At 44.3% G+C, this 14,399-nt stretch overlaps 3 protein-coding genes across 3 annotated transcripts in view; 2 read left to right on the forward strand and 1 right to left on the reverse strand.

Annotated features, from left to right (window-relative positions):
• The window catches only part of LOC117044871, a 628,087-nt gene that overhangs the window by 566,016 nt on the left and 47,672 nt on the right, over window positions 1-14,399 (reverse strand). The window contains 1 exon segment of the mRNA XM_033145648.1: window positions 7,188-7,753. Within this exon segment, the coding sequence (XP_033001539.1) occupies window positions 7,188-7,753 (566 nt within the window).
• LOC117044870 overlaps window positions 1-14,399 on the forward strand; it is an 878,236-nt gene that overhangs the window by 460,206 nt on the left and 403,631 nt on the right. The gene's annotated exons all lie outside the window — the stretch shown is intronic.
• Window positions 748-1,823, forward strand: LOC117044984 (olfactory receptor 51H1-like). The gene is made up of 2 exons (XM_033145778.1): window positions 748-1,605; window positions 1,710-1,823. The coding sequence occupies exons 1-2, from the start codon at window positions 748-750 to the stop codon at window positions 1,821-1,823; spliced, it is 972 nt and encodes a 323-aa protein (XP_033001669.1).

Raw genomic sequence — 14,399 nt, forward strand, 5'->3', positions numbered from 1 at the left:
GTTTAGCCTGGAGAAGAGAAGGTTGAGGGGTGATATGATAGCCATGTTCAAATATATCAAATGATGTCATATGGAGGAGGGAGAAAGGTTGTTTTCTGCTGCTCCAGAGAAGCGGACACGGAGCAGTGGATTCAAACTACAAGAAAGAAAATAGCTTGGTGGTTCTTATCTTCTGCAAGCAAAATCTAATTTCAGCACTTTTTATTCCGTGTTGTTTGTATTTTTGTTTTTCTGTTAAAAATTACTCTATCAACATTCTCTTTCTTCAAATGGGTTTCAGCTTCTGATCATCTCTGGTCACGTTCCTCTTGCCCACTGGATGGGGCTGTAAGAAGGACCTCTGTTTCAAGGTGTCTCCGAGGAAGAGCAAGAGGAGGGGGGAGTCCTACCCAGTCCTTCCCTTGTACAGCTATCCACACCGTCATTTGGACAGATAATTTCTAATTCAGCAATGTCACTGTATTTTTTATTTCTGTTTTGCAGATCAGAAACTGGCAATTTTTATTATAGGGTTGGAATGTTATTTGGCCAGGATAGGAGATGAACTGAAGCACCATTCAGGACCATTCTTCCTTCCTGGGATAGAGGCTCTAACACAAATCTTGATGTTGAATTAAAACAGGATATGTATCCCCTTTCATAAAGGCAATATGACATAGACAGAATCTGTAAGGTTGCATAAAAGTCTCTAATATACAGATCAATTTTAGGACTCTTTCAAGTCCTTTCACCAAAAGCACTTAGGGGATGATTTCACCTCTGACCAGCTCCAACGACAGCCTTGTGAGCCACCAAACCTTTGTCCTGATTGGCATCCCTGGGATGCAGGAGAAGAACTCTTGGGTGGCCTTCCCACTCTTTGTGCTCTACGCCCTGACTCTGCTTGGGAACATCACGATCCTCTATGTCATCAAGATTGACCAAAGCCTCCATGAGCCCATGTACTTCTTCCTTTGCATGCTCGCCTGCTCCGATCTGGCCCTGTGCATGTCCACCATGCCAACAATGCTGGGGGTCTATTGGTTTGACTCTGGGGAAATCCCATTCAATGCCTGTATCAGCCAGATGTTCTTTATCCATATATTACAAGCAATAGAGTCTGGCATTCTTGTGGCAATGGCTTTTGACCGCTTGATTGCCATCCGTGATCCACTGAGATACAAATCACTTCTACCGAATTCAGTAATTGCAAAAATAGGTATAGCTATCTTGTCCAGAGGTTTCTGTTTCTGTTTCCCATTCCCATTTCTCATTAAACGGCTCCCTTTTTGCAGATCCAATGTCCTTTCTCACTCCTACTGTCTCCACCAAGATGCCATGAAGTTAGCCTGCGCAAGCATAAAAGTCAACATCATATATGGCTTTGTTGTAGTCATGTGCACTATAATGCTGGATGTTCTCATCATTCTTGTGTCGTACATCCTGATCCTGAAGACTGTTTTGAGCATTGCTTCTCGAAAAGAGTGTCTGAAAGCTCTCAACACCTGCGTCTCCCACATTTCTGCCATCTTGATCTTCTACATCCCAATGATTGGCATCAGTGTGGCTCATCGATTTGGGAGACACCTTTCCCCCATTGTCCACATGCTGATGGCCAACATATTTGTTGCTGTTACAGGTGGGTAGCCGTGTTGGTCTGCCATAGTCAAAACAAAATCGAAAATTCAGGTATCTGAAGAAGTGTGCATGCACACGAAAGCTCATACCAGGAACAAACCATATTTGTTGCTGTCCCGCCACTTCTCAATCCTGTTGTGTACAGTGTGAAGACCCAGCAGATTCGGCAAAGGATATGCAACATTTTGCAATTTAAAAATAAGTAGGTGTTGATATTGCTTCTGAAGAAGAAGATAAAGTGGTTTATATTTAGGGATAGATGGATTAATTTTGTGTCTTTTTCATATGCCTTTAATAAGTATTTTGATTTTTTCCTTTTTAATGTGTTGGTTTTTTTAAATAGAAGGGCCTAAACGATTTTGCATAGTTTCCGTTAAAGGTTTTTTCCCCTATGAATACTTCCAAGTAGGGCAGTAAGTTGTTTATTTCCACCCTGATGTTTATTCATTAAAGAAATTGTTTCCCACCCCCCTGATGTATACTCAATAGTTTATTTGAATGAGATTTCTCTTCATATTATGAAAAATGGTATTCCACAAAATATTCAACTGCGATAAAGGATTTGATAGATTGTAAGTTCAAAACACATCCACTGCAACCTCTTTAGTCAGTTTGATTAAACATAGTCTGCAAGCATCAAAGCAAAATAATTTTAGCAGTATCTGTTAGAACTACATCAAATATAAACATTTGTGATTCTTTAAACAACATCTGATTGGGAGTTACATACATATTACCATAAATGATATGTTGGTTTGCATCTGAGCATACTAAAAGTGTCAGTTACAGGTAGTTAGCCGTGTTGGTCTGCCATAGTCAAAACAAAATATAAAATCAAAAAATCCTTCCAGTAGCACCTTAGAGACCAACTAAGTTTGTTCTTGGTATGAACTTAGTTGGTCTCTAAGGTGCTACTGGAAGGATTTTTTTTTTTTAAGTATCAGTGTTAAAAGTAGGATTCATTGTGTTTGGACACTACTTGTTTAACTAATCTGTAAAGGCGGTTGGTTGGTTGGTTGGTTGGTTGGTTGGTTGGTTCATAACAAGAGTCATAAGGGTATTGGTTCAAAATAGATGCAGGGAGCTAGAAGACATTGGCCTTGGTGGATTGCTTGGGCCCTTACTTTTGTCCTGGGAGGGCCTGCCTGATTCCCTCATTCCCCCTGCAGCTTAATATCTACACAAAGCCATGGGTAGACATCCTCAGGGCTTCTCACTTGAGACTGCTGTTATTTAGTGACGGCCTGGGATTCGGACTCGGATGCTGAAACTGAGAGATCCCAGCCTGCAAAGGATTCGCCTCCAGAACCAGCTCAGCTGGGGCTAGGGCTTGAGCCTGAAGGGAAGGGTCCTCACCTGTGCTGGATCCTCAGGTATAGGCATCTGCTGAGCCTGCTCTGGCTCCTGATGGGATGGAGGACCCATTTCCTGCAGGTGCTCCACTCTCAGACCCGCCAGGGGAAGCTGAGGCTGCCCCTGTGTCTGGTAACCCACCAGCCTCTCCCGCTGTTGTCTGGGACTGCTGACCACGCCCCTGCTCGGCCCCAGGTGAGTTTCTGGTCTTCCCACCCGGTGTCCACCGGACTGGGCACCCCCGGGGCCAGCACAGTGCCTATTTCCAGCTACAATGGTTCACCGCCTATGAACCCCCCAGCTGCGTCAGGGCCAGGGAATCCAGCCCCACTGGCAGGAGGACTTGATGACCCCAGGGCAGGAGGAGGAAGTGTCCTAGCCCCGGATAAAAGCTCATTGTCCTCCGACAAAGGTATGCCCCTGGACCATGCCAAACTCCAACGGTTGTTGGAACAGGTTGTAGAGGAGCAGAAAAAGCAAATACAGCATCTCCCTCACGAGGAGAAGAAACAGGAAATGCCTTATGATCTTTGAAGTAGAGCCTCTCGATGCCCACAAAGTCCGGGCATCCACCTGAGTGCTACCGGCCCTGATGTCCTTGAGATGCCCCTCCGTGCGATGTTAGGACACCAGTTGCCAGCACCAGGAGATGGCCAGGGCAATGTAGTAGGACCCTTATTCCCACCCCCCACCCCACCACATGACTATGCAAAATGTTCCTTTTTTATAAATTATTTTTATTAAATTTTCCACTTTGACAATCCAATAAAATCACATTAAATATTCCAAATTATACATATTACAAATAGTCGAAATGTTCTGCCAAATTATCAATTTTTGGGACTTCCCATGCTTCAAGTTCGGAGGGTCTAATCAACATCAAACTTCTGTTGCATTCCATAATCAATTCCAAGGGTTTCTCTAATTCTTTTTGATATTATCCTTCATTCTTTCTTTTGCAGCCTCTGAGTAGTTCCCACAAGTGAGACGAAACAAACAGAGATATATTTCTATGTGGATTTAATGTCCATGATTCTCCTCCATAAGTCTGCAGTGCCTCCTCACATGCTGGTATTCCGTCAAACCAATCCAAAAGTCAAAACAAAATAAAAAATGAAAAAAATTCCTCCCAGTAGCACCTTAGAGACCAACTAAGTTTGTTCTTGGTATGAGCTTTCGTGTGCATGCACACTTCTTCAGATACACTGAAACAGAAGTCACCAGACCCTTAAGGTGCTACTGGAAGGAATTTCATTTTTTATTTTGTTTTGACTACGGCAGACCAACACGGCTACCTACCTGTAACTCAATCCCAAAGTCCTCGCTGCTGGCAGCCGCCATTTCTCACTTTCCCGATAAAATCCAATCTAAGCGTCTGTTCAGCAATTTTCCCAAACCAGCTGCATCAAACATCATACCTCAGCCTTTCCAGGGGAGATTTACCAATTCAAACTGAAAGTACAGATAATGGCATTTTAAAGGCTCCCCTCCCCCTATGACTGTTTATGATTCTGCAGCCCAGTCTTAACTCCAAGATGGTGGATTTCCCAATTAAATCTGCGACAACATCCATCAAGTCCACCAAATCTGGGAAACCATCCACAATTTTAATGAGATTACAGCAGTAAGCGAGATCCTGCTTCTGACTGATATCAGAATCTTTTATCCTCTTCCAAACAGATCAAAGATCAAAAGCCATAATTATGTAACATTTTCATTTCCACACAGTTTATAATTTTGAAGCCATATTATGTCAACAAATACCAAACTTTCAAATCTCGCTTGTATATGGATGGTGAAAACGGTTCTTCTGGTTTTGTTTTGTTTTTGCCAAGTAATAATATAATGAAGCAAAGTGACAATAGTAAAAAAAGGCTCAAACCCCCCCCTTTCCGTTCCATTCCAGCATACCGATTAGATGTTAATCCTTCTTCCTCTCAGTCTTTTGGCACCTCAGTGACTGGGTTGTTTAGCAAAATATTTCCTCCCTCCTCGCTTGAAGCATGTCCAAAACTTAAACCCAATTTTTCATCTTAAGAGATGGAACTTGGTGCGCTCGCGGAGACAATGTCCAGGAGAGCCAGACTCTCTCAGGGGCTTTCCATCCAGTGCCCCCCAGCCCCTCCTTCCTTCCGATTTTGGAGCAGAGTTGGCGGGCAACTGCGGATGAGGCAGTGTCTTCCCATACCCCTGGGAAGATTTGGGAGGCTGATTACTCCCATCTCAGCCTCTAATTACCCCGTGGGAGCCGGAGCAATGGAATTTTCAGCCATCTTTCGTGATGCCTCAAGCGGAGGTCCGACTATGGAATATGTTCCATTCACTGCCACTGATCTTTTGAATTGGAAGAAACATACCCCCTCATTCTCTGAAAAGCCACAGGCACGATGACATGATTTTCCAACAATAAATATGATCTATTCTTATGTGCAAGTAAAGTCACATTTGAAAAGATATAGAAGCAGTCAAAGGGAATTTCCTAGGAAGTCTTTTATTCAGTCTCACCTGCAATCATGTGTGCTGAACACACAGAAACACATAAATAATGTGAAATTACTGGGAGTTACAGTCTCCAAATAACACTCAACACATGCAAGCAGATTAATGGAATAATGCACGATTTCCCCACCTCCTTTTTTTTAAATTGTTTTATCTTCATGATATGGAAGAAAAATTTTCAGAAAGCAATGGTTACAACAGTAAACAACAAATAACTTGTCCTGGTGGAATTGCAGGCTTTCATCCTGCCATGTGCTACAAGTTTCATTTGATTACTCAAAAAGATCATGACACATTTTCCCATGACTGCTTGGTGGATTCCGGCAACAGTCTTAATACATGCATTCAATGAACATTGGCCACGTGTTATTAAAGGAATATGGATTGTGTTACCCCACCTTCTTGATTTCCCTAGGCCAACAAAATTTAAGATACTGGAATTGTGGTGCCCAGAATTGAACATAGTATTCTAGGCAGAATAAAAGTGGTGCTATTCCTGCCCTTGATCTGATTCTGCCTTCTGCAACATTGGCCTCCGCTCCCCGTTGTCGTCTGCAAATGTGATGAGCATCCCCTCACTTCGTTCATCCAAGTCATTTATAAAGACGTTGAACAACAACGGGCCCAGGATAGAACCCTGCAGAACCCCTCTTCTGCAGTGTGGTGTAGTGGTTAAGAGCAGTAGTCTCATAATCTGGGGAACTGGGTTCGCGTCTCCGCTCCTCCACATGCAGCTGCTGGGTGACCTTGGGCTAGTCACACTTCTCTGAAGTCTCTCAGCCCCACTCACCTCACAGTGTTTGTTGTGGGGGAGGAAGGGAAAGGAGAATGTTAGCCGCCTTGAGACTCCTTCGGGTAGTGATAAAGCGGGATATCAAATCCAAACTCCTCCTCCTCCTCCTCCTCTTGTCCCTTTCCCCCAGGATGATGAAGAACCATGAAGGAGGACTGTTCAGGTTTCGTCAGTAAAATCCACCTAAGTTACATCGTTCAGCCAACATTTTACCAGCTTCCTGGTAAATATCACAGGAGACTTTGTCAAAAGCCTTACTGAAATCAAGATGCACTATTTCCACAGCAGTTTGTAACTCCATTCAAAAGAAGAAAAGAAAAGAAAAGAAAAGAAAAAGAGAAGTTTTTCTGGCATGACTTGTTTTTGTGAAAGCCATACTTTCATCCTGTATGTTTATGTGGTAAAATCTTCAAATGAAGGGCACATAAATATTTAAAATGATAATAAATAAGGATATTGACAAGCTGGAACATGCGCAAAGGAGGGTGATTTATGTATTTCTTTAATTTGAATACCACCCGACCCAGTGGTGCCAACTTGAATAAAATAATGGGGGGGGGGCAAGGTAAGGTTGGCTTTGCACAATCACATGATGCATGCACACCATTTGAATGGCAATGCCCATCAACTGGGGGTGGCCCCCTCAAATATCTTTTTTGGAGGGCAAAGACCTGTTGGCCTCTGAGTTGGCTCCTGTTCCCTACACCCACAGGTCTCAGGATGGTTACAACATAAAAACCCAAAATACTCATCTGTAACCCCCATACCCACATTTAAAAAGGGCATTAGATGTCAATCAGCCAAAGGTCTCGTTAAAAAGGTGCAGATTTGCCTGACTCCTAAAGCTATATAATGAAGGGTTTCTCCTCTGTATGAATTCTTTGATGGAAAGTGAGATAGGAGCTCGTAGTGAAGCTTTTTCCACATTCCATGCACTGATAGGGTTTCTCCCCTGTATGAATTATTTGGTGCGAAGTGAGATGGGATCTCTTCCTGAAGCTCTTTCCACATTCCATGCACTGATAGGGTTTCTCCCCTGTATGAATTCTTTGATGGGAAGTGAGATAGGAGCTCAAACTGAAGCACTTTCCACATTGCAAACATTGATAGGGTTTCTCCCCTGTATGAATTTTTTGGTGGGAAGTGAGATCGGTGCTCCAGCTGAAGCTCTTTCCACATTCCATGCACTGATAGGGTTTCTCACCTGTATGAATTCTTTGATGGGAAGTGAGAGAGGAGCCCTGACTGAAGCACTTTCCACATTCCCCGCATTGATAGGGTTTCTCCCCTGTATGAATTCTTTGATGGGAAGTGAGATAGGAGCTCAAACTGAAGCTCTTTCCACATTCCAGGCACTGATAGGGTTTCTCACCTGTATGAATTCTTTGATGGGAGGTGAGATGACCACTCTGACTAAAGCTCTTTCCACATTCCCCACAATGATAGGGTTTCTCCCCTGTATGAATTCTTTGATGGGAAGTGAGAGAGAAGCTGTTACTGAAGGTCTTTCCACATTCCCCACACTGATATGGTTTCTCCCCTGTGTGAATTCTTTGATGGGAAGTGAGAGAGAAGCTGTTACTGAAGCTCTTTCCACATTCCAGGCACTGATAGGGTTTCTCCCCTGTATGAATTCTTTGATGGGAAGTGAGATGGCCACTCTGACTAAAGCTCTTTCCACATTCCCCACAATGATAGGGTTTTTCCCCTGTATGAATTCTCTGATGGGAAGTGAGAGAAGAGCTGTTACTGAAGCTCTTTTCACATTCCAAGCAATTATATGGTTTCTCTCTTGTATGAATTCTTTGATGGGAAGTTAGATGGGTGCTCTGACTGAAGCTCTTTCCACATTCCAAGCACTTATATGGTTTCTTCCCAATGGGATTTCTTTGATCGGAAGAGGAATGGAAACTTTTCCCACATTCAATATATTTATACTGCTTCTCTCTTGTGGGGATTTTGTCATGGTCACCCTTGTTCTTGATTTCCAGTTCATTACTATCTGCAATGAAGAGAAAAATGGATTAGAGCATCAGGGAGAAATTAATGAAGAATACTTATTAACACTGGTCATAGAGGAATAACACAAGTTGGTTATATGGATGGTTTTACTGAAGTGTTGGGTGCATTAATTAACGGGGATCAACCGACATCCTTGGGGGAATCTGAGATCAGATAAGCCTGGCTCTTCTCTCAAATGGATTTTGTTTGGCTCCATCATGGCATCCCTTCTGTTTTCAATGTCAATCTTCTCTTTCGTCAACCAAAGACTGACAGGAGCAAGAACAAAAACAGAAAACCTGACAGAAGCTACTTCAACTCTGAGGTTTACAGGTAAAATGGTCTGGATAGATCAGACCAGGCTGATCATTGTTCAAGAAGCTGCAAATGAAGGAAGAACATTCACAGAAAAAAACAGTAATTAAATGTTCAAGGTTTATTGTGGGAATATTGTAATCCCAGTTGTTGTAGGGGGCTCTGTTGAGATCTGTGAAAATATATGAGGTTCATCACAGAGAGCTGCTTTGAATTTAAAAACAGATATTAGTATCCCATAGGGAGTTGTCAAGGATACTTTCGCTCTGACAGAAAGCCAGAAAGCCAGAGAGGAGGGAGTGCAAACTGGGGAGGGGGGAGCAGGAACCAGAGTCTTTCGCATAGCCAGGAAGAGATAAGCTCTGGAATGCAGCCTGTGGAATGTCAAAACAACACAGAGCAAGCCACAGGAGGAGGGGAATTGTTAGAATCCACTCCAGACAAAAGAGGGCTGACAGAACCAGACTCCCTCAAGACAGGAAGAAAGAATAAGGTATTAGCTATGCGCAGGACCGAAAACAGGGGGACCCAGAGGTGGTATTTAGGTTGCCTGGGAAAATGACGGACATTCAGTGCGGCAACTGACTCTGATAGTGATTGACGTGTTACAGAAGCCGGACTACCGAGCTCAGTAATTGCTTAATAAATCAGAAGGTAAAACAGCTTCCAGCCTGTCGCGTCTTGTGTAGGAGAGCCTTGCCAGACCTGACAGGAGACTTACCAAGAGAGGCCACGATCTCATGATTCTCCTCCATGACATCCTTATGCAGAGCTCTCTGGTTAGGATCCAGCAAACCCCACTCCTCGTCCGTGAAACGAACAGCAACATTTTCAAAGCACACTGGACCCTGAAAGAAAAAAGGGAAATGTCCTCCTCTGAGACAACACTGTTGTTCACCATCATTCCTTGAGCTATGACATCATTCCAGCCCTTGGCCTTTGTCCCCACAAGGTAGCTTCCCCTGACCTGATCTGGATCCACAGTCGCTGCTTCCATTCTGTCGCCATGTAAAGATGGATGAAGAGGTCTAGCCAGTATCACTGTGTCACCTGTAAGAGGGAAAAGGTAAGGGGGAGGCCCAGAGTGCCTGCTTCTCTCACACAGGTGAATCAGTGCATCTCAAACTACAGAGGGGCCTTTGAGAAAGTCTCACCTGCTGAGTGTATTTGGATGTTTGGGTGCATTTCAGATGTTAGTTGTGAAGAAAAATATTGCCCGATCTAACAGATCTCTATTCTTTAGCAAAATCCCTTAACAAACAATGGCAAGTTAGATCTGGAAGGATATGATAACAGATTTGGATGCCATACGTATTTATGGTATGTGAAGGTAAAAATGCATAAAGAATTGCTGAACCACATTATAAGAAAGTCAATTTATGAAGTATGGAATAGATATAAAAGTCTATTAGAACATAAAACTCTGTGGTGGCTGTCGTCATTGGAAGCGACTGTGGTTAAAAAATTAAATATGGAAGAAAAATGAGCCACCTACAGAGATTTAGTGATGGAGGAAGGAAACCAGTTGAAATTTAAAATGTTTGAGGAAACAAAAGAATTATTGAGGGATTGGTTGCATTATCATCAGATAAATGAAGTGTTTAAAGAGGATTAAAAGAAATATGGTTATGAAACAAAAAAAATCTTGATTTGAGATAGATTTATTGAATGAAAAGACAAAGATATTGTCAAAAATGTATAAATTATTATTTGAATGGCATACTAAAGATGAGGAGGTAAAATCAGTAATGATACATTGGGCTAAAGATATTGGACATAATATACAGTTAGAAGATTGGGAGAGGTTGTGGAAGGAAGGTATTAACTTCACAGCATGCAGGACGCTTAAAGAAAATGTTATGAAAATGATGTATAGATGGTATTTAACACCAGTTAAACTGGCCAAAATGTATAGAACAAAAAATGAATGTTGGAAATGTAAGGAAAAGGAAGGTATTTTTTACCATATGTGGTGGACATGTAAAGAGGTAAAAGCATTCTGGGAAATGATATATAGTGAGTTAAAGAAAATGTTTAAAAACACCTTTGTTTTAAAAAAAAACAACCAGCAGCTTTTTTATTGGGTATAGTGGGTAGAGAGATACCAAGACAAGAGAAAAAATTATTCTTGTATGCAACAACTGCAGCAAGAATTTTGTTAGCCCAAAGATGGAAACAACAGAAGCTACAAACAAAAGATGAGTGGCAGATGAAAATGATGGACAGAACTGGCGAAACAGGCGGGAAGAATCCGGAACCAGTGAGACCAAGTGTTCGAAAAGGACTGGAACAAATTTTTATTATATTTGAAAGACAACTGTAAGCAATTAACATCATTAGCAGGGTTACCTGAAGATCTGTAAGGTGAAATTGCTACCTAGTCAGGTTGAGTAATATAATATTTTAGGTAATAAAGTAACAAGGATAGGAAACGGAGCAAAATGTAAAGAGGTAAAGTTTAATTTTGTAAACCATCAGACGGGAGGGAGGGAAGTTGTTAGGCTCAGTCGAGCCAAAGAGATAAAACAAGAAGAGACGATGTTATGTAATGTGATTATATGCAAAACCAATAAAAATCATTTATATAAAAAGAAATATCTATTTTCCCTCCTCTGGGCTCTTGGCCCCAACGATCTCCCCCAACAAAATAAGACTAAACAGAAAAACCACCTTCCTCCTTACCCAGTGGCCTCTGTCTGGTGTCCAACGGAGGCCTCTCTGCCTCAAAAGAAATCTGGGCCGTTTCTGCAAAGAGATCCTTTTCCTGAAAAAGAAACAAGGGTTCAAAACAGAGATTGGGGAGAAATATTAAAAAACGAATGTCAGGGCCAACAGCTTTAAGGGTGTCAGATCTCATTCAATGGATGCCTTCACAGAAAAAGGATGGGCCATCAGTAGAGCATTATGAGATGTTCTCCTTCCTGTTTGGAGCCCCTTGGGAGAATCCAGGAGTCTCTCTCACCTGTTCTCTCTCCTCTGCTTGACTCAGGAGGAAACCTTCAGCCAGGGCCACCGCCTGGGAACTGGTCTCCGCTCCACAGTCCCTCACCCAGGTCTCCATCTCTGTCGGAAGGACAGCCAGAAACTGCTCCAAGATCACCAGGTCCAGCATCTCAGCTTTCGTGTGCCTTTCTGGCTTCAGCCACTGACGGTCAAGGTGGTAGAGTCGGCTGCAAACCTCTCGGGGTCCTTTGGCCTCCTGGCAGCAGAACTGCCTCAACTGCTGGCTCTGCACCTCTGAGCGGAGGGTGTCCTCCTCACCCAGGATCTTCTGCACAGAGTTTTCCCAGAATCCCCCACTGCTCCCAGTTTGGATGGCATGGCCTCTTCCTGCTTCAGGGCCAGCTGAGTCTCGCTCATCCATCTGTGGTCTCAGGAAGCTTCCAAGAGATCGGAAGGAACCCTTTGGTCTTCTGCCAAGTTCTGTCTGTCTTAATGAGAAGCTCTAGCAAATCCTACAAAGCAAATACATTGCTCTGTTACAAAAGTTGTATAATATCAGGAGAAGAAAATGGTTCCCTGAGCAAGCATGGATGCTTCTTGCTAGGAACCAGGGCTGGACTGCACTACAGACCAAACCATGAGCTATCTTCTGAAGAAAAAAAAGAGGGAGAAGGGAGGAGGAGGAAGCAGCCTCCAGCCCTCCTAGAAGAAAGATTGCAATGCAAAATGTGGAGGAAACTGAAGGGAATTCTGGGAGATGAATCAGCCTGGTTTCTGCTGCCTTCCAGTCAATGCATGAAGTCAGAACTGACTGACAAGGGAATCAGTTGTATCTTGTGAAAAATGGATGCTTGGTTCTAGTGGGGGTCCCTCACCCGGGGGTCCTCAGGAGTTGCTCCCCACCCCCACCCCCAATCCCCTGCTTCTGTCTCCTTTTCTTGCACTTGGACTCTCTGCCGCTCTCAAGACAGACTCCTTGGGTGGGATCTCTTTTTCTTTGCTCTGAGGGCCAGGTATGTATCTGGCCAACCCCCTGAGGGCCAAGTGGGCGGGGCCAAAGACATTTCCCTTGAAGCTTAGGGTGAAGAGCAGAAAAGTTATTATTCTATTAGATATCTTAACACACACACACACACACACACACAGAGAGCCATTGATGCCAAGGTCCCTGGAGGCTCAGTGAGTAGCAGCGCCCATTTCCGGCCGGTTTTCCATCAACAATCCCTTTGGGACAGAGAGGATGTGGTCCTGGGATGCCCTGCTCTGGGTGCGAGGGGATTGCTGCAGTGGCCTCCGTGTGGAGCTTCCAGTGCCAGATTTATGTATAAGCTAAACATACTATAGTTTAGGGCCCCACTCTCTTGGGGTGGCCCAAAAAAATAAAGGGGAAAAACTGGATAAAATGAAACCTACATACAGCAACAGTGTTTTGTGCTGTGTAGGCTCCTGTGATGTAAGTAATGGGCCCCACCTGCTAGCCGACTTCCTAAAATATCACTGGTATGCTCATTTCTATATATAGGGTGTCTACATTCTACAAGTACTGGTAGCATGGCAACTGGTGCAAATGACGATTAGATCCATAAATAACCATATAGCATATATTCAACAACAACAAAACCAACAGCGACAGTTTGTTGTGGACAAAGGACAGCTGGACATATAAAGGGCCCCATGACCTTCAGTAGCTGAGGGCCTCATCCAAGCTCAATCCGGCCCTGGGAGAAACTGGACCGCAATGCAGCAGCCAGATTATGGGCTAGGATCCCTCTCTTTATTCCTGACCTTTCTCTTCCACTTTTTTCCCCTTCCTCCCCGTGGGTATTTTTGGGGGGGCTAGTCCACCTCCTCCTCCTCCAGCTTTGGAAAACCATTTGCACTTGTTCTCTCTGTTGTGCAATGACGCTGAGCGAGTCACACAGAGTGAATGTCCTAGGGATTACTCTGTTTAAAGAAAGGAGATATCATGGGAGTCATTTTTTTTCTGAAGGGGGTGGGGGGGTGGAAGGCCAAATGAGTTTGGGATCCTGTGATCTCCAGGGAGGAGAGCGTTGCAGACCTGGCCCCTCCCTGGCAGGACCCTCTCCTCCCCCTGCATGAGCAGACCAGGCCCCCAGGCTGGCCCCCTCCCCTGCTGCAGCCCTGGGACCCCCACCGCCTCCCCACTGCACCCTCTGGGGGGAGAGAGAGAGAGAGGAGACTCACCAGATGCCAGGAGGGGACAGCCAGGCAGCCCTTGCAGGAGAGACACCAAAGCAACACGCCCCCCCTTCCTTGCAGGAGAGGATTGGGGAGGGAGGGGCCTTTGCTTTGGAGGACCTGCCCCCCCTTGCTTCCTGTCCTCTCTAGGAAGGCAGCTCAGCTCCCTTTAACCCTTGCAAAGCCCAGCATGCCCACATCTCCCCTCTGCGTTTTTCTCTCTGGCGCGCATTGCGCACTTCCATCCAGGGATGCTTTTGGGGAGGGGGCGCCTCCTGCTTTCCTTTCCTCCGGGAGTTTCCCCATAGGCTAACATTGGGCCAAGACCAGATAAATTGTATCCGCTTGGAATCGACATTTTCGCTGTTCTCTCAGCAGGGGGTCCCACGCTTCTCCTGCAAACGGAGCTGAGCTCTTTTTCTGGCAGATGCAATGCTCGCCTTCGCCTGTTCCTGGCGCTCCCTCAACGGCAATGTCCAATTTTGCGGAAATTTTCTTGTCCCCACCCTCCTTTCCCAGAGTTGTCTTGTGCCACGTCCCACCTCCTAATACATCCTAATATATCTGTAACAAAATCGAAAATTATTTCCAGTAGCACCTTAGAGACCAACTGAGATTGTTCTTGGTATGAGCTTTCGTGTGCATGCACACTTCTTCAGATACGAAAGCTCATACCAAA

Source organism: Lacerta agilis, chromosome 4 (assembly GCF_009819535.1).
Source record: "Lacerta agilis isolate rLacAgi1 chromosome 4, rLacAgi1.pri, whole genome shotgun sequence".
Lineage (NCBI taxonomy): Eukaryota > Metazoa > Chordata > Lepidosauria > Squamata > Lacertidae > Lacerta > Lacerta agilis.